The sequence below is a fragment of the Gracilinanus agilis genome, chromosome 5 (genome assembly GCF_016433145.1).
Source record: "Gracilinanus agilis isolate LMUSP501 chromosome 5, AgileGrace, whole genome shotgun sequence".
Classification (NCBI taxonomy): domain Eukaryota; kingdom Metazoa; phylum Chordata; class Mammalia; order Didelphimorphia; family Didelphidae; genus Gracilinanus; species Gracilinanus agilis.
In genome coordinates this window covers 132,334,971-132,362,874 of record NC_058134.1, presented here as the reverse complement: position 1 = coordinate 132,362,874, position 27,904 = coordinate 132,334,971, and the positions used below count along the sequence as shown (strand labels likewise).

Genomic DNA, 27,904 nt, shown 5'->3' with positions numbered 1-27,904 from the left:
TTGTTTTGATCTTTTAGCATTTTAGACATTCTGATAGGTATAAGATGATATTTCAGAGGGTTTTTTTATCTGCATTTCTCTAAAGAACAATGATTCAGAACATTTTCTCATATAGTTATATATAGCTTTAATTTCCACTATATCTTGACTTCTTGTCATAATAGAACACTAAATGCCACTCACACTACTGTCTTCCATGCCAAATTTATTTTGATAATTTTAGTAGGGCCAGCCTTCAACTCAATATGTATCTATTGCTTAGATATATAGAATAAATTTCACTACTCTGACCAAAGTGTTAACCCAATCAGTAGTATCACCAGGGTCTAATTGGCAAATGTTTTGGGATTCCTGGAAGGTCTTCACAACTGCTATACCCACTGTACACCATCTTTGTGGGAACTAGCTTATTTCACTGTTGTTTCCTCATTCCTCCTCCCATGGATAATAAGATAGAGAGAATATTTTTTGTTGTGGTTGTTGTTAACCTTCAAAATACTACTCTCTGTTTTATGGGGCAAAGAGATGATCCTGAGGCTCCTAAGGACTATAGTGCAAGCTGAAGTGCAAAATCCAAAGGTCCTACAAAGCCAAAAGACTTGGGTAGGACAATGAACCAGTATAACTAAGTTTGGAAGATCTTATCTCTAAAGACAATTATGATATAGTAATAAAAGTTTTGACTTTAGAAACAGAAGACCTGGGTTTAGTTCTGGTATTGGTTTCTAGAATTTAGTCTATAAAAACTTGACAAAATTATTAAACTGCTCTAGGTCTCAGTTTCCTCATTTATAAAATGAGAGCATTGAATTATGTGATATCTATACTGTAGACCAATGATGACAAACCTTTTAGAGGGGCAGGTGATATGAAAAATGTCCTCAGGTGCCTGTGGAGAGTGGAAAGGAAGCAGCCCACCCCACATCCCTCTAACTTTCTAATGATGAACTCTGGGAAACTCTAGGCTGGGATGATGGCATTCATGGCCACAGAGAGTACTCTGAGTGCCCCCTCTGACACATGTGCCAGAGTTTCACCACCATGGCTGTAGAATCTTCTATGTGATGGAACACATAGTATGCTTGCCCCCTCTTAAGTATATTAAACTACTACAAATGTGAAAATGATAAAAGATAAATAGTAATATTTATAATAAATACTGAAATTTCATCCTAATTTTAAAAATTATTAGTTTTCAGCATTATGTTTTAGGGCAATGATGGTGAACCTTTCAAAGACTGAGTGTCCAAATTGCACTTCACACTGCATGTAAGCCCTCTACTTCACCCCAGAAAGGAGACGGAGGAAGTGGTCCAATTGGATAACTGGGTAGAGGGGCAGGTGATGGGTGAAATGTCCTCAGGCATGTGTGGAAAGAGGGAGGGGAGCATCCAACTCCAGCATTCTCTGGCACATAAGTCCTAGGTTTGTCAACATGGTTTTAGGGCACTCTGAAGTTTGCAAAAGAGAAATGTGAGCATATCTATTTAAGTAGTAATTTTCACTTGTAACTGGCAAGGGATGGGGTAATTAATGAATAACTGTCAGATTGAACTTCTAAAATCATCATTTATGACTATTTGACCTTTTAAATACAGGATGTGGCCTTTAAGATGAATTAGCAACAGATTATTTTTTAATTCAAAGTTTAAGAGATGTGAAGAATTGTATATAGATGGGAAGAGTAATACTTGAATATTCAGAATAACTTTTATTTTTCTTCTGCATAAAATAGTTGAAATGTTAAAATCTTAAAAGACTGATTATTCTCTAATGAAACTACTTTTCCTCCAGTAGAGTAAATCTTTAAAATCACAACTGTATTTCTAGTCTATCTGGGTTTTTTAAACTATATTTCCTTCCAAGGCAAACATAGAGATAAATATTTAAGCAATCTTCTTCCAAGCAGCCTTCTCAAAGCTGCAGTGAAAGAAAATATCAAGTGAGCTGGTCTGAAAGAAAATACCACTTCACTTCAAACCCATAATCTCAAAGATGTAGGAACTCCTTCTATTGGCACAGATCATAGTCCCTCTCTGGAGGGCTGATAATCTTTGAGAGTTGATGAGGATCAAAAAATTCATTTTTAGACTCACATTTTTCTTAGATCCAAATTGATAGGAATTCCAAGAGTTCAGAATTATGACTTCTGACAACTGGTAATCATGCCATGAGGCAGCATTGGAGTAAGATTTTGATGGAGGCCAATGATCAAGAAATGCTATATACTATTTGTATATTTCAATTTAAGCGAAACATTTGCAGAATCTCTCATGCAATGATTATGGATGAGATGACAAGATATGAATTAGGCAATAATAGTATTATATAGATTTAGAATTGCTTGAATCCCAAAACCGAAAAAGTAAAAATTCACAAGTTGATTTCAGTTTTGAGTTCTTTTTTTAATGGTGTACTCCAGGAATCTGTAATTATCTCTGTGAAAACCTAAAGAAGAGAAAATATGATAGCTCTCTTCAAAGTATTTGAAAGATTATCATTTAAGATAGGGATTTGACATTTTTGTCTTGACCTCAGAGAGGAGAACTAGAATCAAACTTATGGAAGATGCAAAGAGCCAAATGGATGAAAAAGACAATATTTAAATCATCTAGAAATATACAAAAGTAGAATAAGCTGCCTTAGAAGGTAATGACTTATCTCTCATTAGAAGCTTTCAAGAGGTTATATTACCCCCTGTTGCCCAAATTTTAAAAAGGATTTGGCATCAGATATGGATTGGACTAGATGACCTCTGATCTTTCTGCTCTTAGGCTCTGGGAAATTAGATTGCCTGATTCTATTAAATTAGAGGAAAACTACTTAAAAATCATAAGTTAGAAGAACTCAATATTTCTATAACATGAGAACTTTACCACTAATGGCAATGGTAACTAAGTAGAATTGAAACCTTTTCTTCTTGTATCCATATTGTTTTTACTTGAATCTTGACAGAAAGGACTTCTCAAAGATGAATAATCTCTTTCTTCTTCCTCCTCTCATATTGTTCCAAGAGCAAGAGTATGACCATCGTAAATTAGTATCCTTCCTATTCTTGCCACAACTCTGTGCCTAAATTACTGAACTAGCTTGGATGAAAGATATGGAGATGAATGAAATGTGGGCCAGGGAGTCTAGAAATTTAATCTATTCATCCCTTTTTACCTTAAGTGATATGGTTATGGGAAGGCAGGGGTTAAATTCTTTATATTTTATACATACCAATTTCTACATCTATAGCTCAAAGTTAGTATATTTGATACCTATTAACTGTTGAAGGCTCAAGGAAATTTTTGTGCTAGTCTCTGGATGATCATGGCTCCTGGCATAGAAATGAAAAATAATTGCATGCAAAATGTATAATATTATTTTAATTTAGGTCTCAGGAATCTATTCACTGATTTAACTTTAGGAAGAAAGGAAGGAAGAAAGGAAGGAAGGAAAAAAGGAAGGAAGGAAAGAAGGAAGGAAGGAAGAAAAGAAAGAAGAAGGAAAGAAAAGAGAAAGGGAGAGAGGGATAGTGGGAGAGAGGGGGAGAAAGGAAAAGATAAAATCTCAGCTCCAAAACATTAAAAGCATCTAAACACGAGTACTCCTTTGACTTTGTTATTAGACACACATTTTTACGAGTTGTGAGAGAACATTGTAATTTGGAGTTGTTTACAGAGTGCCACATAAACATCAGAACCGAAAATTCATGTTTCTCTGTTTCTAATTTTAAGGTCCTTTTCATTGGAGATTCAACCAACAGAGGAATAATGTATTATCTGATTGAAAGACTCAATGAAACCCTGCAGGAATGGCAGAAAATACACAGCATTAAATCTTACTACAATGTCAACAATGGCAGAACATTCATCAGTTACTCATACTATCCCCAGTTCTGGATCAGTGTTTCACAAAGGCCAACATTTGAAAAAGCCCTTGAACAACTTTTGCAAAGGTACAATAAAGCTTTGATGTACTGACTTGTTGGTGTCTTCCCCAGGAACAAATATGTCTGACTGGAAGCCTTCATTAGTTACTATTACACACTCTTTGCCAAATGTGCTGAAAAGCTCAGCTTTTCAATGACGTGGCTAAGAAATAGTAGGAAATGACAGGCAGGTCTTCTGATCAGGATGCCAGATATGGTTCAATGAAATGTAATGCAGTTCTGTTCAAATGTTTACCATCTGTTTTAAAGCAACATATGTGATTTTTTTTTCTTTCTGGATTTCAGATCACGTCCCCTTGAAAACACAGGCCAGACTGTATTAGTTGTTGGTGGTGTTCAGTGGCTTAATTCCAATCATCTACAAATTATTCACAAGGTTTTAAAGAGGTAACATTTTGAAATAACATATTTTCATGTTCTCTTCTGTGAAAAAAAAAGCAATCTTGGTGGTAACTGAGTTTGGCCAAGATTTGATTTGAGGAGAAATATTTAATTTTGTGTAGAGACACACTTAAGTCAAGAAACTTTTATTAGTCACTTACTATATGCTTACACTATGCTAAGCTAAGAGATACAAACAAAGGCAAAACAATTCCTGTCCTTGAGGAGTTCACATCCAAGTGGACACCAGAGCATGTAAATAAGCATGTGTAGAAAGGACATATTCAGTGTAAGGAGTAGGAGTATTGAAGGGGGGCAGGGGAAACTCCTTGCAAGAAGTGAGATTCGAGCTAAGACTTATAGGAAGACAGGAGGAAGAATATTGCATGGTGAAAAGCCATGGAGTTGGGATATGGAGTGTCTTGTGTGAGAACCATAAAGGAGGCCAATGTCCCTGGATCATAAAGTGGAGGAGAACCAAGTGTAAGAAAGCTGAAAAAGGAGTAAAAAGCCAAACGGAAAATTTTATAAGGAGTGTGATATGGTCAGACCAGCAATTTAGGAAGATCACTTGGCAGAAGAGTGGGTGGAGACAGGCTAGAGTGGGGAGAGATTTGAAGTAGAAAGATTGACCAGAAGGCATTGCATTAATCCAGAAATGAGGTGATACGTTGTTGTACTGGGTAATGGTTATGTCACAGGAAAGAAGAAAGACTAAAGGATTATTTTTCATGTTTCAGTGCTCCAGGATTCTATTATTAAAAGTTTATTATTATACTAGAAATTAAACCCTGGGTCTAACCCAGCCTACTTCAGGAGCCTTCAAGGCAGGAGGATAACCATGGGTTCTTGAGGTCCTTGCCAGCAAAATTTTGGCAGGTCTTATAAAGTCGGTCAAGAAGTCCAAATCCTCTTTTGCCTGAGGACCAGCCTTGTTAGGTTCCGAAGTATATCACAGTTCAAGTGGATGGACTTTTTTAGCCACAGTAACACTTAAAGACCATCCGGTAAGTTTTATAGTCTGGTAGAGGGAAAACTCATGATGAAAAAGCATCAATCTTTGAAGAATCACAGTAAATAAATGCCCTTTGTAGGAAAGCAGCTAGGTGACATAATAGTGATAGAATTGAAGATCTGAGTTCAAATCCTGTCTGAGACCCTGAGTAGCTATGTGACCTTAGGCAAGTCATTTAACCTCTATGCTTCAGTTTCTTCATTGATGAAATAGGGATGATCATAGCAACTACTTTTCAGTATTGTTATGAGGATCAAATAAAATGGCATGTAAAGCACTTTGTGATCTTTAAAGAGCTTTATAATAATTACCTTTAAGAAGTCATTATGCAAATTCAGGCATGCTCTAAATCCAATAACAAGCCTAACACAAAACCACTATGTTTGGCAATACCCTGACATGGTGCAGTTAACCTATTGGCAAGTGGCAAAGAGGATCACTAATCCTGTTCTCCCCATCCTACCTTTACCATCAATGAATATGAATATAATTCATGGACTCGACTTTGAAATCCCTTCTATTTCTTCCAGGGAAAACTTATTAAATATTCTGGTGGTTATCAAAAGTCTGGGAATGGGGTTTCATCTGCCTGTGGATGGAGTACATTCTTTAACACAGGTAGGTCTGACGTTCTGTATTCCAGTGAATTATTGAATATCATTAGTGAACACTTTGGCTGTCCTTTATCATTTAACACACAAGGAACTTAGGAAAGAAGGACGATAGCCATTGGAGGGATTTGGAAAGATTTTCTGGAGACTATTAGGCTTCAAATGTTTTAGGAAAGAAGGGAGGGATTCTATAAGGAAGAGATAAAGAGGGAATATATTTCAGACATGGGGGACTGTCAGAACAAAAGATAACAAAAGATAGTGCCAGGCATGAGGAATTTAGTAAGAACATTTCCTAGATTTGCTAGGCTAGTGACTTGTCAAAAAAGGAAACAAAGTTAATCTAGCATAAGCAAAAACTATACTGACTCTTTGAGATAATTACTGCCCTTCCTAAAGACTTTAAAACTGTATCTTTAACAATACATCTTAGAATATTGTCAGGAATTCAAATTCAGTTCATCAGTTTATTATCATTTTCAGGTTCTTTCCTCTTCCTTTCTGTGAAAATTGGGACTTTGCACCTTCTCTAGTCTTGAGGTCTCCCATTTTTCACCATCTTTCAAAGATGATGGACAACAGTTAAGCTTCTGGCAGTTCTTTTAATTTCCAAAAATGAAGTTAAGCTATCCTTGGTGACCTGATTTCATTAAAAGTGGCTAGCTATCGACTTATCACTTTTTGTTCAACATGACTTTCAATTCCTCATTAGCCACTTTTGTTCTTCCTTTTTCAGCCAAATATTCTTTTTTTTTTTTAGAAGGGAAAAACTGAAATGAGAGTAGATTAATTCTGTTCATTTTCCCAACTCATGTTAACATCATCCCACCCAACCTGAGCAATATTTTTTTTTATATTTCTCTTGCCTACAACATAGCCTTATGCAACATCCTTTTTGCATATTTAGCCTTTGTTGCAATTGTCAACTCATTCTAAGCTTCTACTATCTTAATATTATTTTTGTAAGAACAATTTCTAGTGTGGGAGCTCCCTCTGAACCACTGGGTTGGCGGTTGCAGATCAGCAAATCATATATATCTTAATGTCTTAGAATGTTTCCTGAAAAACTGAGATATTAAATTATTTGTCCATTGCCATACAGCCACTATATAGTGTCAGACAAAACTTAAACTTATGTCTTTCTAATATCAAAGCTAGCCCTCCATCTGCTAAACCATATTACCTCATTCTCTATCATTTACCTTTAATCCCATCTTCTTTACATAAGTTTTAAAACTCCAAGTTTATCAACAAATTCTCAGTTCTGCTATATTGGTCTCTTTAGATTCTCTTTTTTCCTCACCAAAAAAATATTTGTTTGGGTCTTCAAATCTGAAAACTTTCTCACCTTCTTGGACTGACTTTTTCTAAAGAATTTTAGAATAGGCTGATATATTTTTTCTATATAGCTTTGAAATATAGTCTCCTAAAATCTAGTATGTGCATCAAATTCTTCCCAACTTTTCTCCTTTATCACATTCTAATTTGAAGTAATCACTTTTCCCTCCTCTCCCAAGGATCCCTTCACTTCTATTTTACCTTTCTTGTTAAACAAAATCAATTCTAGAATAAGTTCCTCTAGTCTCTTCATAGTTTATAGAATTAAAATATTGCAAGGTAAGTCAGGAATTAGATGCTTTCAACAGAGAAATAGAGCACTCTAGTAGATTTCTGTATAATTGAAAGACTTCCTCATTACTTCAATATGACTCTTTTTCTTCTGTAACCTACTTCCCAAATTCCTCTCCTATTTCTGCCTTCTGTCCAAGTGGTCTGTAGTTTACATACATTCACATCCATTAATATTACTGTTTCTTTTACACTGGTCCTACCCTAAATGTTTACCACCATGTTTTCTTTTTCTGGTTTTCTTCAAGTGAATGTATTTCTTAATATATAATACCATTCTACTTCCTTTTTTATCTGCTATATTTCATTAGAATAAAATAAACGATAATGCTCCATAGGGGTCCCTTCTAGATGTAAAAATCCTTTGTTCTTGATAACAAAGGCTGTCATTGATTTTTTTAATGTCATTCAAAGTGACTAGCAACCTATTTTGCACATAGTAAGCAATGAAAAAATGTTCATTGGATAAATGAATGACAGAGAGGAGAAAATAAGCCCAAAAAAGTGTCTATATGTTGATTTCTTTGTCATAAAATTTTTCTCAAAATTTCTTTTCAATCTCACAACCTCATCTGTCATTTCCTTAGAAAAATCATAACAATTACATGCTTTTAGTCTACTGGAGACCAATAATTGTAACCATTCTCTACAAATGATAATTCTTGTGGGGTTTTCTTCCTTTTCAATACAGAGTGAAGTACAGAATTTATGGAAAGAAAATTGGATTATTCTAGATTCTGCAAAAAGATATGGCTATGAAGTTGTTGATACTTTCAGCATCACCATGGGACGCTATAAGGAATTTCTGCAAGGGAAGTGTGGATGCCATTTCCATGAGGTATACACATGAACTATCTATCTATCTATCTATCTATCTATCTATCTATCTATCTATCTTTTCAATGAGTTATTAATACCATTTATTTTTGTTTAAATGATCATTGTGTTTTTCCTTGCATTATCATTTCTATTTTGCATGAGAAACTTGAGTTGTCAAGAGATTAGGTAATCTCCTCAGGTTTTCTCAGCAAGTTATAGCATGTAGAAATCCCAGCATTAAGCTCTATAAAACAGTTTTTAAAATATATTATCTCCTTAGCATTCTTTCGTACACTTAATAATATTAGAAGTCTAAAGTAAACATATGGGTTACCTAACGTAACTTCTGGTGTCCTAGAAAGAATACTTTTGAGTCATAGCTATCTGAAAGATCTTCAGAAAAGATAAAACAAAGTCCCACATTAATCCATCAAGAATCTCTTCAATTTTGCTAGAAGAAAGCTTCATTTTACCCATTCCCTTCTTATATGTTTCCTTTATTTTTTCTGTAAAGGTAGTAAACATGTTCCATTTAGAAGTCTTTCATATATGATGATGAGTTGCTGAATCCAGAGAATAGCTCACCCACTCTCAGTGGATGTAGAAATGAGTTTGTATTGATTTGCCTGTAATATTTTTGCCCAAACAATGGCTAGACATTTAGACATTTAATCTTTGACCACGAAAGAATTAAGCTCACTGATAATCATTTCCCTAGAAACATATCCTTAACACCTTTTTAGAAGGAACCCTTCATGTCTTCACTAGGTAGTCCACAGGTTGGAATCTAGGAAAAATTCAGGTAAGGCTCAAGATAGTGGGAATAGTCATACCAGGAGAGTGAAAGTCTAGCTGATTTCCTTTATCCAAGGCATATGATTTCTTATTCCTGCTTTCTCAACTACTGGAAAAAGGCAGTAAGTAGTGTGGCACAGCCCTGGGGGAAGGCAGGCTCCAGGAAGGGGCTCTTCAAAGACCCTCCAAAGTGGTTACCTAAGGAATAAAGTAGGTTGACCCACCTCCTTGCACAAGATCCAAAAGGAATACAAAGCAAGAAAACAAAGACAGGAAAGATGAGTACTTCCCAATATGGATACCTGGGGCAATATCCCAGGCAGCCAGCCATAGACAAAACTCTGGTATTCCATTTAACCCTAAATGACCACTGTCCCTATTTTATAGCCAACTGAACTGGGGCACAGGGAGCTAAATTATTCATAACCATATTAAAGGATGAAACCATAGTGAAAAGTATTCTTTTTTCACATAGCTACCAGTTGCAGACATGCCATTGCCAACAGACAACAAGGCAATGTGCACCTACTTATTTATTTCCCAGAATAAAAACATCCTTCTCCAGAAGCCTCTTTCCTTTGTTCAGGAGGCAGAACTGTGCTTGGAAACACTGATGGAAGGAAAAGCAATAAATGCACAAGTGAGCCAGCACACAATCAGAATTTGCCACAAAAACAAGCCAGAGGCTGCCAAAGCCATTGTAAATGGGGACACTGAAAGACAAAAATACAAGATTTTGTTGCCTCTTTTAAATGAGTTTTTACATAATATGTCTTCAATTAGTTTTGTAGTGAAGGGAGGGAAGGTGTCTGCTTTTCTTTTGCAGTGTTAGTGCTCTGGTAGGCTAAAAGAGAGACATGCTCAGAAGATTTCCAGCATAACTCCAATTAAAAACAGAAGATGCCATTTCCCCATAATTGCGTTCCATGATTCCCCTCTACAGTCATCCAGTGCATATTGATAATCATATAACATGATTATATACAAAATCCTTCAGACCTTCAAGATATGTCATCTTGGTTACAATTATAGACAGGCTACCTTACAAAAGTATAAATGGCCACAGGAAACAGGTGACCACAAGGACTGCCCTTCCTTTCTTGTTTCTGTCACTTCGGATTTCCTTCTTACCACTCTCCCTTTTCCCTTTCATAGGATGAAAAATTTAGATCTAGAAAGGAACTCAGAAGCATAGGATTTATTGTAACAACCCTCTCCTATTAAAAACAAGAAAAGGGAAACCCAGATAAGTTAAGTGATTTGCCCAAAATCGTGTAAGTAATAAGTAGCAGAACTGGGATTTGAATCCACATCTTGGAAATCAAATTCAGAATTTTTTTCAACCTCCCCAGCAGTTGCTTGAAATAACCTCATTCTAATTTCTTAGCTCAATCCATGCAAGCCAAGAAGGTCTAAGCATAACAATTAAAATATGCATAATGCTACAAAACCCTTTTGTTGGAAAAACCTTCAGGAGCAAATATTTTCCATATTTTGAAGATGGGGATATTGGGTCCCAGATTGAGAAAATGGTTTGACCAAGGTCATATAGTTGATTCTAACCTGTCTCCTATCTCCAGCACCAACCACAACCTAGTATTGACATCCTCTCCAGGGGAAGAACTGGAGATTCCTGGGAGAGAAAAAAGAAGCCAAAGCCATCTTCCCTCACTGTATCATAGCTGCTTCCTGGTTCCCAAGCACCATTACAGTCATCCTTAGCAGTGTCCCACGGACCCATCCTACCCTTCAGCAATGAACTCTTGATCAGCTTCTATGGCAAAATGTTCCACAGTGTGAGAGACTTCTCTCTGAAATATATATAATCTTTCCTTACTGAAGTCAAGAAAATGGACTAACAAAGAGAACAAGGAGGAAGAGGTTGATTGGAAAGAGCCTTCTTATTTTATTCCAAAACAGACCCAAAAGGAGAGTACTAAGTGGTTCCAATAGATGAATAAGAAAGGGATCATTCTAATTAGCAGACCTGACAAAAAGAAAGAGTGAATGGGTAGCCAACCAGATCAAGAAGTATCCCTGGCAAATAGAATTGGTACTGGATCCTCCACCTTCTCTGTAATCCCTCACCACTTTCCCTTGAGAGAACCACTGCCCCCAGGCCATTAGACACAGTCATTTGTGGCTTGGAAATAGGGGAATCGCTTTTTCTACTATCCAGCAAGGATAAAAATCAGAGGGAGAAAAATTCCAAATCCTACTGCATGGGATAAAAGCATGTCTATCATTCTAAATGTTTACTCTGGATACTTTCCCCCATGAAAACATGGCTAAATATGCTTAGTGAGTTTTATACTATAAGGACATTATGGATGAAATAAGCTGTACAAGAGATTGTTTTTGTTTGTTGTTTGGTAGTGTCTGACTCTTTGTGACCTCATTTTCGGGTTTTCTTGGCAAAGATACTGGAGTGGTTTACTATTTCTTTCTCCAACTCATTTTACAGATAAGAAAACTGAGGCAAGCAAGGTTAAATGACTTGCCTAGGGTCATACAGCCAGTAAGTGCCTGAGACCAAATTTGTACTCAGGAAGATGAGTCTTCCTGCTTCCAAACCTGGCACTCTATGTATGTACTGTGCCATCTAGCTGAATAACGTTTTAGAAAATGACTGACATAAATCCTTAGAGTTTGGAGGGAACATAGAGATCATCTCACTGAACTTCCTTATTTTACAGATGAGGACACTTTTAAAGTGATGCTTATGACATAACCAATCCTACCTTGAGGACTGCCTGCATCAGTAACAGAAAAGTCCTTGGTTCCAAGAATGGTTTTCTTTTGCTGAGCTTGCCGCCCTTGTCACACCCTTGTCACAGATTAGTTTCATTTATTCTCCAAGATTCTCATACTGTGGAGAAAGAGTTCTTATCTCCATTAATGATGTGTACATAGATAAATCTTTTAACAGACAGCTGTATTACACTCCTCCTGGGGCCACACCTACTTCTCTGGATACCTGGGTTGATATTGGTAGCAGCAATATCCATTTTTATCTCTATGAGGCTTCAACTAAAATGTGCCTCTGGATGATTTACCTTTCCAATTACAATATAAATCTGATACTATCTTTTTCATTCAACTCACACCCTTCTTCAAAATTATTTAAAATTGTAACTCATTCTTTGCCTATAAGAATTCTTTTCTAGTTGGTGAGCATGGACTAGATGCAACAGCAGTCTCAATGCCAAGATGTGCCATTTTTATCTTAGGAAGTTAGGATGAAAGGCATATTTGATTATTTTACCAAAAGTCAATCATGTGATAGACTAGATTGCCATAAAAGACAGTGCTGGGTGTGGAATCAGGAGGGCTTGGATGCAAATCCTGTGCTGGGTCTGGAGTTGGGAAGGTCTGAATTCAAGTATTCAAGCCTCAGATACTTCCTAGCAGTGTGACCTTGGGCAAGTCATTGAATCTCTGTTTACTTCATCTTGTAAACCTGAAATAATGATAGCACCTTCCTCATTGGGTTATTATGAGGATCAAATGAGATAATATTTTCAGGGTATTTAACAGTGCCAAGAACATAGTAGGTACTTTTTTTAAAAGTTTGTACTATTCCTCCCCAGGCATATATAATACTGGTTTCATGACCATCAGCAAGTCATTTTAATTCTCATTTTCTTCATCAATCAAATAGAGATAAATATCTGGGGCATCTACCTCATTGAATTGTTGAAGGGCTCAAATGAAATCATGTCTGGAAATTTCCTTGCAAAACTTTAAAGCCTTATATAAATGTCCATCTTTATTACCTCCATGTTTATCAAAAATTCCTTTTCAAGAATGTTTAATGATAGCGAATGTCAATAAACTAAAAAAAGTTGATGAACCATTTTAAACAAATAAATAATAACAGTTGAGTGATTCTGGCTCAGATGGGCAAGATGAGGTGTTTCTATGACTCATCACTTCTCTCCATGTTCATGAAACAGAAAAAAAAAAATAAGGAATTGCCAAACAAGAGTAGTAAGTACTATACCTGGTTATGTTAGAAAGAAATTATATATTGAGAGTTTTGTAGAACCAGAAATAATATTAGAGATAACTTAGTCTAGGCCACTCATTTCACAATAAGAATATTAATTAATTAGCAAGGACATTAATAATAAGAATTAAAAATAAGAAAAATTGAGGACCAGAGAGATAAAGTGATTTACACCCAGATTATGTTCAGGCCACAGAGTCAGGAAATGCTCTAACTGGGTCTCTAACTTGTTTTCTGACTTCTAGATCCTCTTATTCTCCACCTCAGGTATTATTTCTATTACTCTCATGCCGTCTTTTATCATCTGGACTACTTTCATTCATTTAGGTATCCATTGAACTTGCAATTATTAAGTGCCTACTAAGTGCAAAGCACTACTTGAAGTCTCTAATCTTTTATAGAAGCAGATACCTTCAATGGATTAGACCAATCATTATAGTAATATCTTTCCAGTAATCTTTTTTCTCATCACAATTTATTATTGCTAATAATAATAGATTACATTTGCCCAGTGCTTTTCAGTTTTCAAAAAGCTTTCAAATGTGCATCTTTATGATGAAAACAAATCTATTTCATGGGCTTCAATTACCATTGATAAGATTAAAGATTTTATTGTGTCTCTTTCATCTGTCAAGATCCCAGAGGAGGAAATGTTTTCCCCACAATTATGTCAACAATTTCCCAACTAGTGAACATCAATTTGGCAAAATTGCCCATGCAAATTATTTGAATGGGTGTTTTTCCTGCTACATAGAAACAGAATATTGCCTTCCCAATATTTAAAAAGGATAACAAGCAATATCCAAATAAGTTGCCCAATATGTGTCTTGAATGATTCCCCTAAGTAATATAGCAAATATTTGTTGACCAAGTTGAAAGACTGAGAAGATTCTAGTATTATACTCCCTGAAAAGACTGGCTTTAGAAATTATCAAAACACAATGATACATGTAAAACCCAGTAGAACTTGTGTTGGCTATGGGGAGGAAGGGGGGAGATTTTGGGGTAGGGAAAGGACATGAATCATGTAACCATGGGAAAATATTCTTTAAAAATAAAGCAAAAAAAAAACAAAAACAAAAGCAAAACAAAACAAAAAGAAATGCTCAAAATAAAATTTATAATTTAATTATTTAATTCTTTATTTCTGAACCCAGTGAATGACAGAACCTATCAGAATCTCTGACAAGGCTTTTTCAGATATTATAGCAATTGTATAAAAAATAGCACATATTCTTCTAAATTCTGGTCAATAAGTTAATAATAATAAAGTAAATAATAATGATTTATAAGATAAATCTACTAATCAGCAAATCAATTATTAAATCAATCAAAAGGTATTTATTAATCATTTACTACATGTATGGCACTGTGCTAAGTTCTGCGGATGTAAATAAAGAATTATTTTTTAAATGGAAGGTCCCTGATTGGCAATACCAGAGCCTGAATCCTGATATTTGATGTTTCAGCTTGATTCTCCCTTTCCCGTGTCCTTCCTTTCTAGGTTCCCCTTGATCAGATTCTCTGATCTGGTATCCTGTTCTCCACTGAATTTGGCTTCTGCCCTTAACATTGATCCCTGACTCACCCTTCTGTCAGATGTAGACTGATACAACCTTACTTCTGACTCCCCTTCTTGGCATAAGATGATGCCTTGAAAGAACTTATCCTTGAGTCAATTCTTATCAAGTTGTTCATGACTCCACCCATTTCTTTGCATGCCTCCAATAACTGTTAGCCCCATTTTCCCAAAATGAACAGGTCTCCATAATGAATATTTGAGCATCCCCACAGTCCAAAATTCTACTTCAGACTGAAAGCCTTCCTGGTAGGAATTACCTCCCAATAGGAGCTGGAAAAATACTGCTGAGGAGCATGCGAGCTCTGTAGCAGTTAAAACATCATGACCCACACTAGGCTCACTGCTTCTGGCCCCTTTTCTGGCCAAACTGAGGAGCTGGCTGAGTTTGAGTTGATTTTTGTTGCTGTTTGTTTGTTTTTGAGCCCTGAGCATATTGTAGCTAAAACTTCACCCTTGAGAATCCCTCAATGACCAAGCCAAGTTGTCCTGGTTGTATTTCACTATGGCGGAGAACCCAGAAATAGTTAACATTATTATTAATAGAAGAGAGCCCCCTACTGGAAAACTCTGGAGACTTTTGTCTCAAGGCTAAAAGATACATTTAAGAATCTGATGGAGGCTGAGATAACTAATAGGTCCAGGGGCTTACAGAAGGGGCAAAGCATAGTCATGGACTAGTCCAATATTTGAACCATGAATGAGCAGTAAAGAGAGAATAAATGAGGTAGCCCTGATAGAAAAATGTGTCAAGGGTCTGACAGAGAGGCTAAATAAGCAACTTGTGAAGGGAATCAAGCTTGAATTCTAATTGTCCCTACTTAAATTCAGCTGCACTAATATTCAGCTTCAGACCTGATTCACCAAATTTTATAACAAATGGCTCCCAGTTTCCCAACCATTCTAATAATACCCTTCCTCCTACACCCTCACACACACTACCTTGAGAAATACAAACAGCTAACTTACTAGGATTCAATTCTACTTGACGTCGACCAGGTTCCTAGGTAGGAGTATGGGTCAGGGAGAAAAATGATTCCTATACTATTTGTCAACAAATGTCTCTGGCATTATTAATTGGATTTGGCCTCAAAATGGACAATGGTCTGGTGAGCTATGATCCATCCCTGTGCATTCTTCAAGAAACTATCTGCCCCAGAGTTAGAACTTTAGACATGAAGATGCCATCCCAAAGGAATCCCACATTCAGTGGAGGTCTAGCTACTACTTACTATCTGATTTTTCAATCTCAAACACTTACGGTCAGTCCACCCAAAATTCAATTAAACTCATATCCAAGGGACCCTGTTTAATCAATTTAGTTTGCAGGTCCTTTCTATATTTTACTAACTCCAGCACAACAGACATTCTTTCTCACCTGTATAAGTCCTAAAAACTCTATGATTAATTGCCAAAAGGAAACTTCTGATGTAGATGATCTTAAAATTAAATAATAATTTCAGAAGAACATTGACAAATTTTAGTTGTCTATAGAAGATCAGGTGATCTATTTGTATTGAAAATGTTAATATTTAAGCATTTTAATGGAATTTTAATTTTAACAGAACATAAGCGATAAGGCTAGAGAAATTCTACAATTCAGTCATGCAGAAGATTTGACTAGTCTTGTCCTAAAACTCTTTCATATTAAAACAATGGCCAAGTTCTTTATGGACCAGAGTTATGAGATAAAATATTTGTATCGGTTGCTTGGCCAGTAATCGACAGAGACCTGATTTTAATGACTATCTGTAGGGTTAATAAAAGACTAGACATAAGGGTAAGAATCTAAATAAACATGAGAATGTAACTGGCAGTCTATTATTTAGGAATGAACATATAATAAGTAGCCCATAGCACAGTTATATAACTAGAAAATCAATCAAAGGAAGGAAGGAAAAGGTTAATGAAACATAAATATTATTGGCCAAGGTCAAAATTGAGCCCAGTATTTTTTTTTGTTTGAATCTAATTCCTTCAGTGTAGGGAACTCCCAAGGTAGTAACTCCATCCTCCAATATATATTCATAATTCTGTACCTTAGAGTCTTGAAGAATTTCCTAAAACACTAAAAGGTTAAATAACTTTCCAATGTCACAGAATTAATGTTTCAAAAGTAGGTCTTGAATTCAAGTCTTCCTGACTCCAATGCTGATCCTACATCTAATGTGCCATGCTGCTTCTCAAGCTTAAGATGCAAAGTAATGAATATCTAGGTATGAATGAGACAAGGAGAGAAAGAAATATAATTGTTGGAGACATCTGGTGGGTATTAGAGATGCAGTCAGAAAGAAAGAGGCTAAGCTTGAGAGTTGGGAACAGAAAATCCTGACACTGGATATTAGGAAACAAGGAAAAATACTCAGAAACTGAGGAACTTGGCTATCAGTCAGGGAACTTAGGCACTAGTGGCCAGAGTGTTAGAATCAGCAGCAAGGTTTACTTGCTACTAAACCAATGGTTGCTTGATTTAATGCTCTTTAAATTGCCATTGCCTAGGGCAGGGTTATAGGTTGCTGTTGTTCAAATTGTACCATAATAATTTGACTATGTCAAGACTAAATTTATCCACGTACTACAGCCTAATTAAAAGTATTCATATTTTATCAAATTGTTGCCTTTCTTAAATTACAAATAAAAGCCAGTATAGTTAAGTATTTCCATATTACCAACAGCAAATTATAATATCCCCATAGGAGAAGAAAAAGGAATAAACATTTATACAGAATCTTCTTGGAAGCACCTAAAACTTCCATATCCCCAAGAACGAACTCTGAAAATAACAACGTAAAAAAACCAGAAGCTCAGAACGGTTCCTCCCTACCCCACCTCCAACCCTGGGAACAGAGTCTAATTTTAACATAAAATTCAAACACAAGGAATAGAAATGAACAAACAACATTAAAGAACCTGACTATAAAACTCTACTCTGGTGACCAAGATGCAAACTAAGGAGAAAACAATGTTTAAACAACTATGAGCAAAACCTCAAAGAAAAATGTGAATTAGGGAAAAAAATCCAATAATAATCCCTGGAAGAACTAAAAAAAATTATTTTAAAAATCAAAGAAGAGTGGCAGAGGAAAAATTAGGGAAATGAATGAGAGCAATGCAAAAAAAAGTATGAAAAGTCAACAAATAGTTTCATAAAAAGACCTTAAAAATCAAAATTGGCCAAATAGGAAAAGAGGTACAAAATTCACTGAAGAAAATAATTTTCTAAAAATTAGAACTGGGTAAATAGAAGTAAATGACACCAAGAAACAATAAAACACAGTCCAATGAATTTTTAAAATGGGAGAAATGTGAAATATCTCATCAGAAAAACAACGCCCGGGAAAAGAGGTTGAAGAGATTTCATTGAAGAAATTATTCAACTACCTGAAAACTATAGCCAAAGAAAGAGCCTAAACTTGATATTTCAAGAAATTGTAAAGGAAAATTGCTGTGATGTTCTAGAATAAGAGAGTCATATAAGGATTGAAAGAATCACCCAGTTACCTCCTGAAAAATATCCCAAAATGAAAACTCCCAGAAAAATAACAGTCAAATTCCAGAGCTCCTACGTTAGCAAGAAAATACTTCAAACAACCAGAAGGAAACCATTCAAGTACCATGGAGCCACAATCAAGTTCACACAAAATTTAGCAGCTACTACATTAAAGGAACAAAGAGCTTGGAATATTATATTACAGAAGGCAGTTACAGTCAAGAATAAATTACCCAGCAAAACTGAATATAATATCTTATGGAGAAGGGATGGGCATTTCATGAAATAAAGGACTTTTACAAATTCCTGATGAAAAGACCAGAGATGAATAGAAAATATATTCTTTAAATACAAAATTCAAAAGAAGCATTAAAAAGGAAATATGGAAGAGAAATCAAGGGGTTTCATGAGGCTAAACTATTTACAATCTATATTAGAAGATCATATATGTAATTCCCAAGAACTTCATCATTATTAGAGCATTTAGAAGATAGAGGGCACAGGAATGAACTGACTATTTTGGAATGGTTTAAAAAAATGAATGGGTATGAAAGAGGGATATATTGGGAGAAGAGGGAAGAGAAAGAAAAGAAAGGGAGAATGAGGGAAATTATGTCACATAAAATAAGCACATGAGAAAGAGTTTTTACAGCAAAGGAGGAAATGGTAGGGATGAGGGGAGTCAGGCAACCCTTGAATCTCATTCTCATCTGAATTGATTAAAAGAGGGAAGAATATCTATCTATCTATCTATCCACAGAACCAATTTGGTATAAAAATCTTACCAAAAAGATATGTTGAAAAGGTTTAACTAAGCTCCTGAAAGGCTTTGAAATGCCTAAACTGTACCTCTAAAACTAGTTATAATAACAACTGTGTGAACAGAAGAACATTATGATCCATACCCTACATAACAGTGAATATTTCAAATATTCAAAGGAACTAGTCATAACACAAAGATGACATTGTCCTTGACCATGAGGATCTTCCAACAGTGCTTTTTTATTTTAAACTCTTATCTTATGTCTTAGAATAAATTCTAAATATTTATTCCAAAGCCAAAGAGCAGTAAAGGCTGGACAATGGGAGCTAAGTGAATTGCCCATGGTCACACAGCTAGGAAGTGTCTTAGGTCAGAATTGAGGCCAAGACCTCCCATCTCTAGATCTGGCTCTCTATCCACTAAGACACCTAGCTACCTCTTCCAGCAATACTTTTGAAGTATCCATTTCTTATTCTTACTTCAAGTATTTTAGACATGAGTCTTTATAATGTTCTTGAGGACAAAAGTTTTTTTTTAATTTTAAAAATATTTATTTTTTAGAAAAGTTAACATGCTTACATAATTCATGCTTTTACTTTCCCCTTCACCTCCTTACCTTCCCCCCTCCCCATGGCTGATGCACATTTCCACTGGTTTTAACATGTGTCCTTGATCAAGACCTACTTCCAAATCTTTGATAGTTGGATTGGTGTGGTAGTTTTGAGTCTACATCCCCAATCATGTCTGCCTCAACCCATGTGTTCAAGCTGTTGTTCTTGAGGACAAAAGTTTTATCTGAGCTCCTAGTATTTTGCCTAACACTGCTATGCATATATCAAGATACTATTAAGTGGCACTGAATTCAGTTTTGAAATGGATGAGAGCTTTATGATCAATTAGTAATTTGCTTTATCCTCAGTTTACCAAAGAATACCATCCCAGAAGCACCCTGCTGCTACAGAAATTCCAACATTTCTAATACCAAGAAGTTACCACTGGATTAAAAATATCCCTGTACTTTATTTAGGGCATTGTTATGCCTAAGAAACTTTTTACAGGGAAATACAATAGTTTATAAAATATAATCACTTTCCCTTCAGTGGTCTTCTTGCCTTCCTTAGGCTATGCTAATTTCTTCCAGGCAAATTTCAAAAAGCTAGCAGTATATATTTGAAATACAATGTTCAAAAATGGTTCATTGTTACATGCATTTAGAGATGATATTGGCCAAATAAACCACCTTAACATGTAGCAACTATAATCAAAAAAAGCTTTATAGGACAAAGGAATTAGATTTGTTTCCCCAACATCAGAATTACACTAGCATTTCATTATCTTGAACAATATATCAAAAAATATTCCCTGACCTTTCTTAAGAAATATATGCCAATTTTCACAGTTTGCATAAATTAGCAAAATTTTGAACCATTATCATTCTCAAAATTTTTTTCTCCTCCTATTTGTTAATTAGAGGCATCAAAACAAATTGATCACTTTCTTGACTAAGTAAAAAAGCATGTCAAATCTGCTTCCCTTTATCTTCTATGGCCAACCAAACTTATGGTACTATGCAAGATCCTCTAGATACTCCAAATCCTTTATGCTTTTAACAAAACATTTTGGGTAAGGTAGCATTATTTAAAAACCACTTTTAGTACTCTTCTTACTGGTCTGAATAGCTTAATCCAGAGAGCATTTTGGTCATTTTAAAAGTCATAACATATGGACAGTTGTCTTAGGTCAACTGCTTGAGAGAGTGCCTCCCCGTCCCCATTTCTCTCTCTCAATAAAGCATTATATTTTTAAAAGTCATAACAAACTTTTGAAATTTCTTTTGCTTAATAAAATGAATCCATTTTTTGAGAGGAAGACAGAAGTAACTTACTAGATCCTAATGGAGTCTGCCTTAATAGCCTTCTCTATCTGAATGTGTGTGTATGGCTAAACAACCAATGGACAAAAAAAATGCAGAATACATAAGTGATTTTCAAAGTGAGCTTTGAAGTAAACAAATTGGGCTGTGTGTATGGGCAATCCTATGAAACTTATTTACAGTAGACAGAAATTGTCCTTGCTATAAAAAAAAACAAAAAACGACGATGCCTTGGGCAGAGTCAAATAAGCCAGTGTTAATAATAGGAGAGTGAACAAACCAATATCCTTATCATAAATGAATGTCTTAAAATGCACCAAAGAACCATTCCCAACACAGAATTGTCATGGTTTCTGACCTTGAAGAGCATTGAATAATGTTTTTGAAGTCACTCAGTTGTTATGCTTAGTTCAAGTATCTTAGGCATATCTAATCATTTCCATCAATGGTCTTAGTAGTTTTTTTAAAAAAAAAGTAACATTCACCATAATACCTAGAAGTATAGATACTGGTCCAAAATGGAAGTGTTTTACTTTCAACTACTCTTCCAACCCACTGAAATTTATTACTGTACTTGGCCCATTAATGAAGCCTATTTAGGTTGCTGCAGCATCTATACTAGCATTACCCAGGATTCTTCATAATGTTGCAATAAATTCAGCCTTGAAATCATGGAGAGGATCAAAATCATTTTTAAGGGGCAGAAAAAATTGATTTGAAATACTAGCCTATAAACAGCCATAGACACATGAAATTGAATTCTTCACTGTACCTCATAAACCTTCTGCATCAGGAGGCCACTTTTCAAGTTCTGGCATATTTATCATACAGGCCATCCAGTCATTTCCAAAGCTCATTCTAAAGAGATCACATAAATAAAATTAAGCTTACTTCAGTCTCAGAACACTGGCACAATAATTTGCTTCTGGGTCAAAACTCTACATGCATGCTTGAGTTTTTCCCTAACTAGGTTTCCTAAAGAATATTTCACAAATTGGCTCTCAGAGATTTCAAGCCTCCTCCCCAAAAGGACAAAAGCTTCAGAAAGACATCAATGAATCTCTCTGGCTAGACTATTATATCTTTAGAGTTACACTATAACTAAACAAAGATAAACATAGCTACTCATAATAGAAACGGACAACCTTTAGACCTACAATATTAATCAATGGTTAAATGCAAACTGAGCACTGAATTACCATTAGGGGGGGATCCCTTGCTACAACTTGTTAATTTGATGTTACCTCACTGGAGTCATTCAATCTAAAGACCTCATTTGGAAAAAGTGAACCTGCTGTAACTACAGGAAAATAATTCATTTCTCTTAACTTGATTTAACTTAGTTGGATCTAAACAGTCTTTAAAAATATTGCTGTTCTAAATTGGAACTTTAGATTCATTGGGAACATGGCCAAAATCTTGTCCTCTAGAATTGATTATACAAACTTTTGGAGGTTTTGTTTTTATTATGAAATGTCTTCTCCCACTACTGCATTATGGATGGCCAAAGAGTTGAAGTGAATGTTTTTTTTTCTTTATGCTGTTTTATGAAGAATAAGATCATATTACTAAAATAATATTTTTAAATGATTCCTTCTCCCAAAAAAAGGCAATGTGAAATAGTGACTAGAGAGACAGTCTTTAAACCAAAAAGACTTAGGTTTAAATCTTACATTTGACTTACATGATGGCAGTGTGATCCTGAGCATATTATAACATTTCTGTGTTCTAGGAAACTCTCTGAAACTCTAAGTTGCAGAAATAGGTCTGTTTTGGTAGGAGTTTCTTCATTTGCTAGTTTCCTGTACCAATAAAAACCCTATCTCTACCATTCTCCATCCCACCCATCTACCCCTATCCATGCCCGGAAAAGAGAAGCAAAAATGGCAAGTAGCTTAAGATTTTGCTTTTAGTAACAGCTAGCTATAAGAGATTGTGTCTTTGTAACAGCACACAATGTTTTAGAAGCAGGAAAATTTATCTGTTTCCATTAAGATGCACAAAATCCTTTTTAACCCCAAACTAGGGTCTATTTGCTCAAACCACCATCATTAACCAGTTTCCCAACTGTCTGACCTAGGTTCCACTAACTATTTGATCCATACTCAAGAATGATTGACAAGTATGGCAAATTCCACCAGGGAAGCTTTGTACAGAGAGAATGATCATTTTTAAATGCTTCAATTATCCTTAAGCAGCCCAGGCTGCTCCCTCAGATTCCAAAGATGACTTATTCAGAGTCCAGGGAGGTGGGATCACTAACTGGAACACTTTCAGCATATCATAGGATCTGCCCACATCTTTTTTATTTTAAATGCCATTGAAAATGTTTTTACAATTTAAAAAAATGATTTATACTTTTTTAAGGCACTGAAATTATGGAATGATTTGCATGTTTTCTCACATTTCATACAATAGCATCCTATTATAGAATTATAGATTTAGAATTGGAAAGGACCTTAGAGATCTGGTAAAAACAGGTCATTTTTACAGATAAGAAAACTAAGAGAGATGATGCAATTTTTCTAAGGACAGAAAGAAATGAGCATTTATTAAGTACCTAGCACAAGACTATGTGCCAGCCACAATGTTAAGTATTTTCTGTTCTATTATCTCATTTCATCCTCACAAACAGCACTAGGAGGAAAGTGTTATTATTATCACCATTTTATAATTGAGGAAATTGAGGCAGACAAAGGTTAAGTGGCTTGCCCAGTGTCTGTCTGAAGCCAGATTTGAACTCAGTTTTTCCTGACTGCAGGTTTAGGATTCTATCCTTTGGGACACCTAGCTGCTGAAGTCTCAAAGGTAGTAAGCATCAAAGCCGGAATTCAAACACAGATCCTCTGATTCTAAATCTTTCGTGCTTTACTTAGCCCTCTGAAGTAATAATGTAAATTGCCTTGTCTTTCTTATAGATAAATGACTTAGCCAACATCACACATCTAAAAAATAACAAATAATGGACTTAAACCTAGTTAGGCTTTATGCCAAAGAGGCCAGGGCACAGTGGACAGAGATCCAGATCTGGAGTCAGGAAGACTCATCTTCATGAGTTCAAATTCAGCCTCAGACACTTACTAGATGTATGACACCAGGTAAGGCATTGACCCTGTTTTCCTCAATTTCCTCATCTGTAAAATAAGTTGAAAGAGGAAATGGCAAACCACTTCAAATCTTTGCCAAGAAAACCCCAAATCAGGGTCACAAAGAGTCAAATATATCTGAAACAACTGAACAATAGCAGCTTTCCACCATATGAAGCAGAAGCAATATAATTAGGTGACAAGAGAAGGAGGAATGAAGAAGGCTCATCCTCAGATATTTGAGGTTGTGAAGACAAAATCTAGGGGTTTTTCCAAATGAAATATATTGTATCATGCAGTCAAGATACACTGAAGGTCTGACTGACTTTATGATATGCATTAGAAAAACTCAAATTGGTTGCATGTCCTTTATTACAGCATTAACTTCACTGGAATTGGGGGGGAAAGACCTCTAAATTTCACTTGGGATATTTTTAAAACTTTATTGTTTTCCCATTACAAACATATGTAGTCAATCAAAACAAATTTCTACATTGGTTATATCCAAGAAAAATTATATCATTCTTCATTCTGAGACCTTCACCTCCCTGAGTAGAGATATCTCTTCATTAGTCTTCCAGCATCCTAGTTGGAAATTATGCAGATAAGTATTTATCACAATAGTATTCCATAATATTTCTAAATCATAACTTATTCAACCATTTCTCAATTATGGGCACTCTCTCAGATTCTCATCTTTTGTCACCTTAAAAGGAACTACAAATATTTTTGTACCTCTTTAGAGTTTGTTTTGTTTGGGACTCATCCCCACTTTAATCTTCCCTTTCTCCAAGTCCCCTTACCTTTCTCTCCTATTTTCCTAGATTCAGACAGAATGTACTGCATTCCTTTTAGATGTAACTTTCTTGAAGTCAAGAACAATTTTACTTGGATTTTTATATTCTCAACACCTAGAAAATTGCCTAGAACATATCCTAATGTATTCTTAATAAACATATTTGATAAATTAATAAACAAAAAGTAAAAATATTAATAAATAAATCTAATATGTTTTAATAAATACTGATTGACTTGACTTATTAATATAAATAATATAAGTGATTTGGGGGGATATAAATGTAAATGATAATGCCATTCAAGCTTAGTCCCTGAACTAGATGAGACCCTTATTAATCCACCTCCCTACTTCAAATTTACTTTATAAACATTTTCTTCTGTGCTTCATGTGTTTTCACTATCTGTTCCCCATTCACGAAATGCTGTCCCTTCAGCACCACTTCCTGGCTTCCCCACCCCCACCCCCAAACCCTTTCCTTCTGTCTTTGAATCAATACTAAGTATTGTTTCCAAGGCAGAAGAGTAGTAAGGGGTAGGCAAATGAGGTTAAGTGACTTACCCCGGGTCATACAGCTAGAAAGTATCTGAGGCCAGATTTTGAACCCCAAAACTCTAGGTTTGGTGCTCTATCTGCTGAGCCATCTAGCTGCCCACTTCTTAGCTTCTATGACTTCCTTCAGGAATCAGTTCAAATCTAACCTTCTGCAGGAAGGCTTCATCCTCACCCCACTAGGTCTGTAAGATGACCTTCCATCCATTCAGCCCTCTCCTATATATCAAGAGAGAGAGAGAGAGAGAGAGAGAGAGAGAGAGAGAGAGAGAGAGAGAGAGATTTGATCTATACATATCCCAATATCTCTAATACATATCTATATCTGTATATCTACATCTCTCTGTATATACATGTAGATTTTATATGTGCATTTATATCTTCTATGTACATAGATGCTTGCATGTTGTTTCCTCCATTAGAGTGGGAGTTGTTTCAAAGGCAGGGATCACATTTTTGCCTTTCTTTGAATTGTCAGTGCTTAGCACATTGACTGACATATTAAGCACTTGAAAGATGCCTGTTGGCTGACTGACTTGATTGTGTTTGCATTGACAATTCCTCGGTGGCATCCCTTTGGGGAAGGAGCTGCTTTGCTTTTGCCTCTGTAGCTCCCATGCCTAGTGCAGTGGATGACAACTAACGAGTATTTAATCAATGCTACTTGACTGATTGATTGGTTGACTTAAGTGTCCTTGACGTCCTGTCACTCATTTTCATCTCTTTCTTTGCAGATAGTTAAATCTGAGACTTCCAGAGAATATCATCTTATTAAAATGAAACCATCAAGACAGCATGTTGTGGGGAAATATTTTAGCAATTTGAACAAACAGAAGAGACTGCAAGACTTTGCAACTAATGTCCAATCACCATATCATGTGAAAGGCCCAGTCAATCAAGTCTGTTCTGAAATTCTTCTCAGCAGGATATGTACACGTGAAAGGACTGTGTAGCCTTCCTTCTGGAGCAGCAACTTCCTAGTTAGAGACTTCTCACTTATCTTGTCTGTGAACCATGTCAAATGCATTGCTTATGTCTGTGGACCTCACGTACATGCTTGCAGACACACACAAACACAGAGCAAAAACAAAAATGCAAAAACAAAAACAAAATGTGGCATTTTTCTTGAGGAGTTGTAATGCCAAAATGTGTTCCAACAGGCTATGGTTTCCGAGAGAAAGATAAACATCCAAAACTTAAAATTTAAAAAAAAAAGGAAAGGGAAAATTTACTTGAAATCTAGACAAACGCTTAAGCAAGTTAAAGACAGGGTATTAGGTTTTGTGATAGTAAAGAGAAATAAGAGGCATTTGAAATATGTGAAAAGAGATCCTAGAAGAGCTCTTGAGCATCACTTTTTCTTATTTGTAGGTGCATTCATATTGAAAGAGGAGGAGGAGAACAATTACATTCCATTTGAAACTAGGTACAATACTTGTGTTCTTGGCTAGAAGAAAAATGCAGTATTTAGGATAATCTTGGCTTATAAAACTAATGCATTATGAAAAACATTTCCCTCCAGTTGCTTGATGGTTTATTATATAAAGTAGGAAAGGGGTTTGGAGGAGAACCAGCACAGGAAATTCTAAAGGGGCTAAATGGGAGAAATAGTTAAGTGAAATTCTTTCAAGCTAACACTTCTATTAACCCAAATCTTATATACATCATCTTTACCACTATATTTTTTTAAAACATATTCCCCTTCTGTTCAGGACACTGAACTTAAATAAGATGGTGACAGTATAATTTGATAAGGAATGTGTAAAGTTAAAGAGAGGAACCAAATTTTTTTTGCATGTATATTATTAGGTATTATTTGTAAAGTGTTTTGCAAACCTTATAGCACTATATAAGTGCTAGCTATTATACTATTTATGTGATCTCATTTGCTTAAAGGAGCAAGAGCTAGAACCTGTGATTTCATCTATGTGGGGAATCCCTGTGTAGAAAATTCCGCCATTGATGCACAGTAGCAGTTCATCTGTAACAAACAAGTTTTAGATAATTTTGATTGTTTGCTTGGGGTGCTGACTTGCCTAGGGTCACATATTTGTGTATGTCAAAAGCAGATCTGGAACCCAATTCTTCCTGACTCTGTGGATAAGCCTTACTTCACAAACCAGCCTCCCCAGTTCCTATTTTATTGTATAAATGCAATAAGATTATGAAAAGATTTGTTTTTCATTAGAACTTACTACATATTTTAGGTTAAAATCTTTAAACTGTATGTTTTCCAAAGAATTAGGTTTTCTTAGATGCCTAGATAGTTTTCCCAGAAAAAAAATGTGTAGGCATCAATAGACTTAACAAACTATTTCTAATATGATTATAATTTATTCTGATTTTCAAGAGTCATTTTAGCTTTGGTTAAATGCCTGCATTAAAAGAGAAATTTAGTCAGTATTAAACATTAATTGGTTTTATTTTCTTAAAATAGTGAAACAAGAAAAGTATTCTTCTTGAAGAATTTTTTAAAATAATAACTATGTGCCAATCTGACATTCTGATTTTCTTTTCTGTATTTTAAAGTCCAAATGCTGAGTTTCTTTGATTTACGCAAGTACTGCTA

The 27,904-nt window shown here is 35.4% G+C and overlaps 1 protein-coding gene across 1 annotated transcript in view; it reads left to right on the top strand.

Moving 5' to 3' along the window:
* The window catches only part of CPED1 (cadherin like and PC-esterase domain containing 1), a 411,868-nt gene extending 385,203 nt beyond the window's left edge, over window positions 1–26,665 (top strand). Inside the window, exons 18-22 of the mRNA XM_044678790.1 lie at window positions 3,723–3,943; window positions 4,223–4,324; window positions 5,864–5,951; window positions 8,265–8,411; window positions 26,070–26,665. Of these exons, the coding sequence (XP_044534725.1) occupies window positions 3,723–3,943; window positions 4,223–4,324; window positions 5,864–5,951; window positions 8,265–8,411; window positions 26,070–26,288 (777 nt within the window). The 3' untranslated portion in view covers window positions 26,289–26,665. The remainder of the gene's footprint in view (window positions 1–3,722; window positions 3,944–4,222; window positions 4,325–5,863; window positions 5,952–8,264; window positions 8,412–26,069) is intronic.
* Window positions 26,666–27,904: the final 1,239 nt, after the last annotated feature.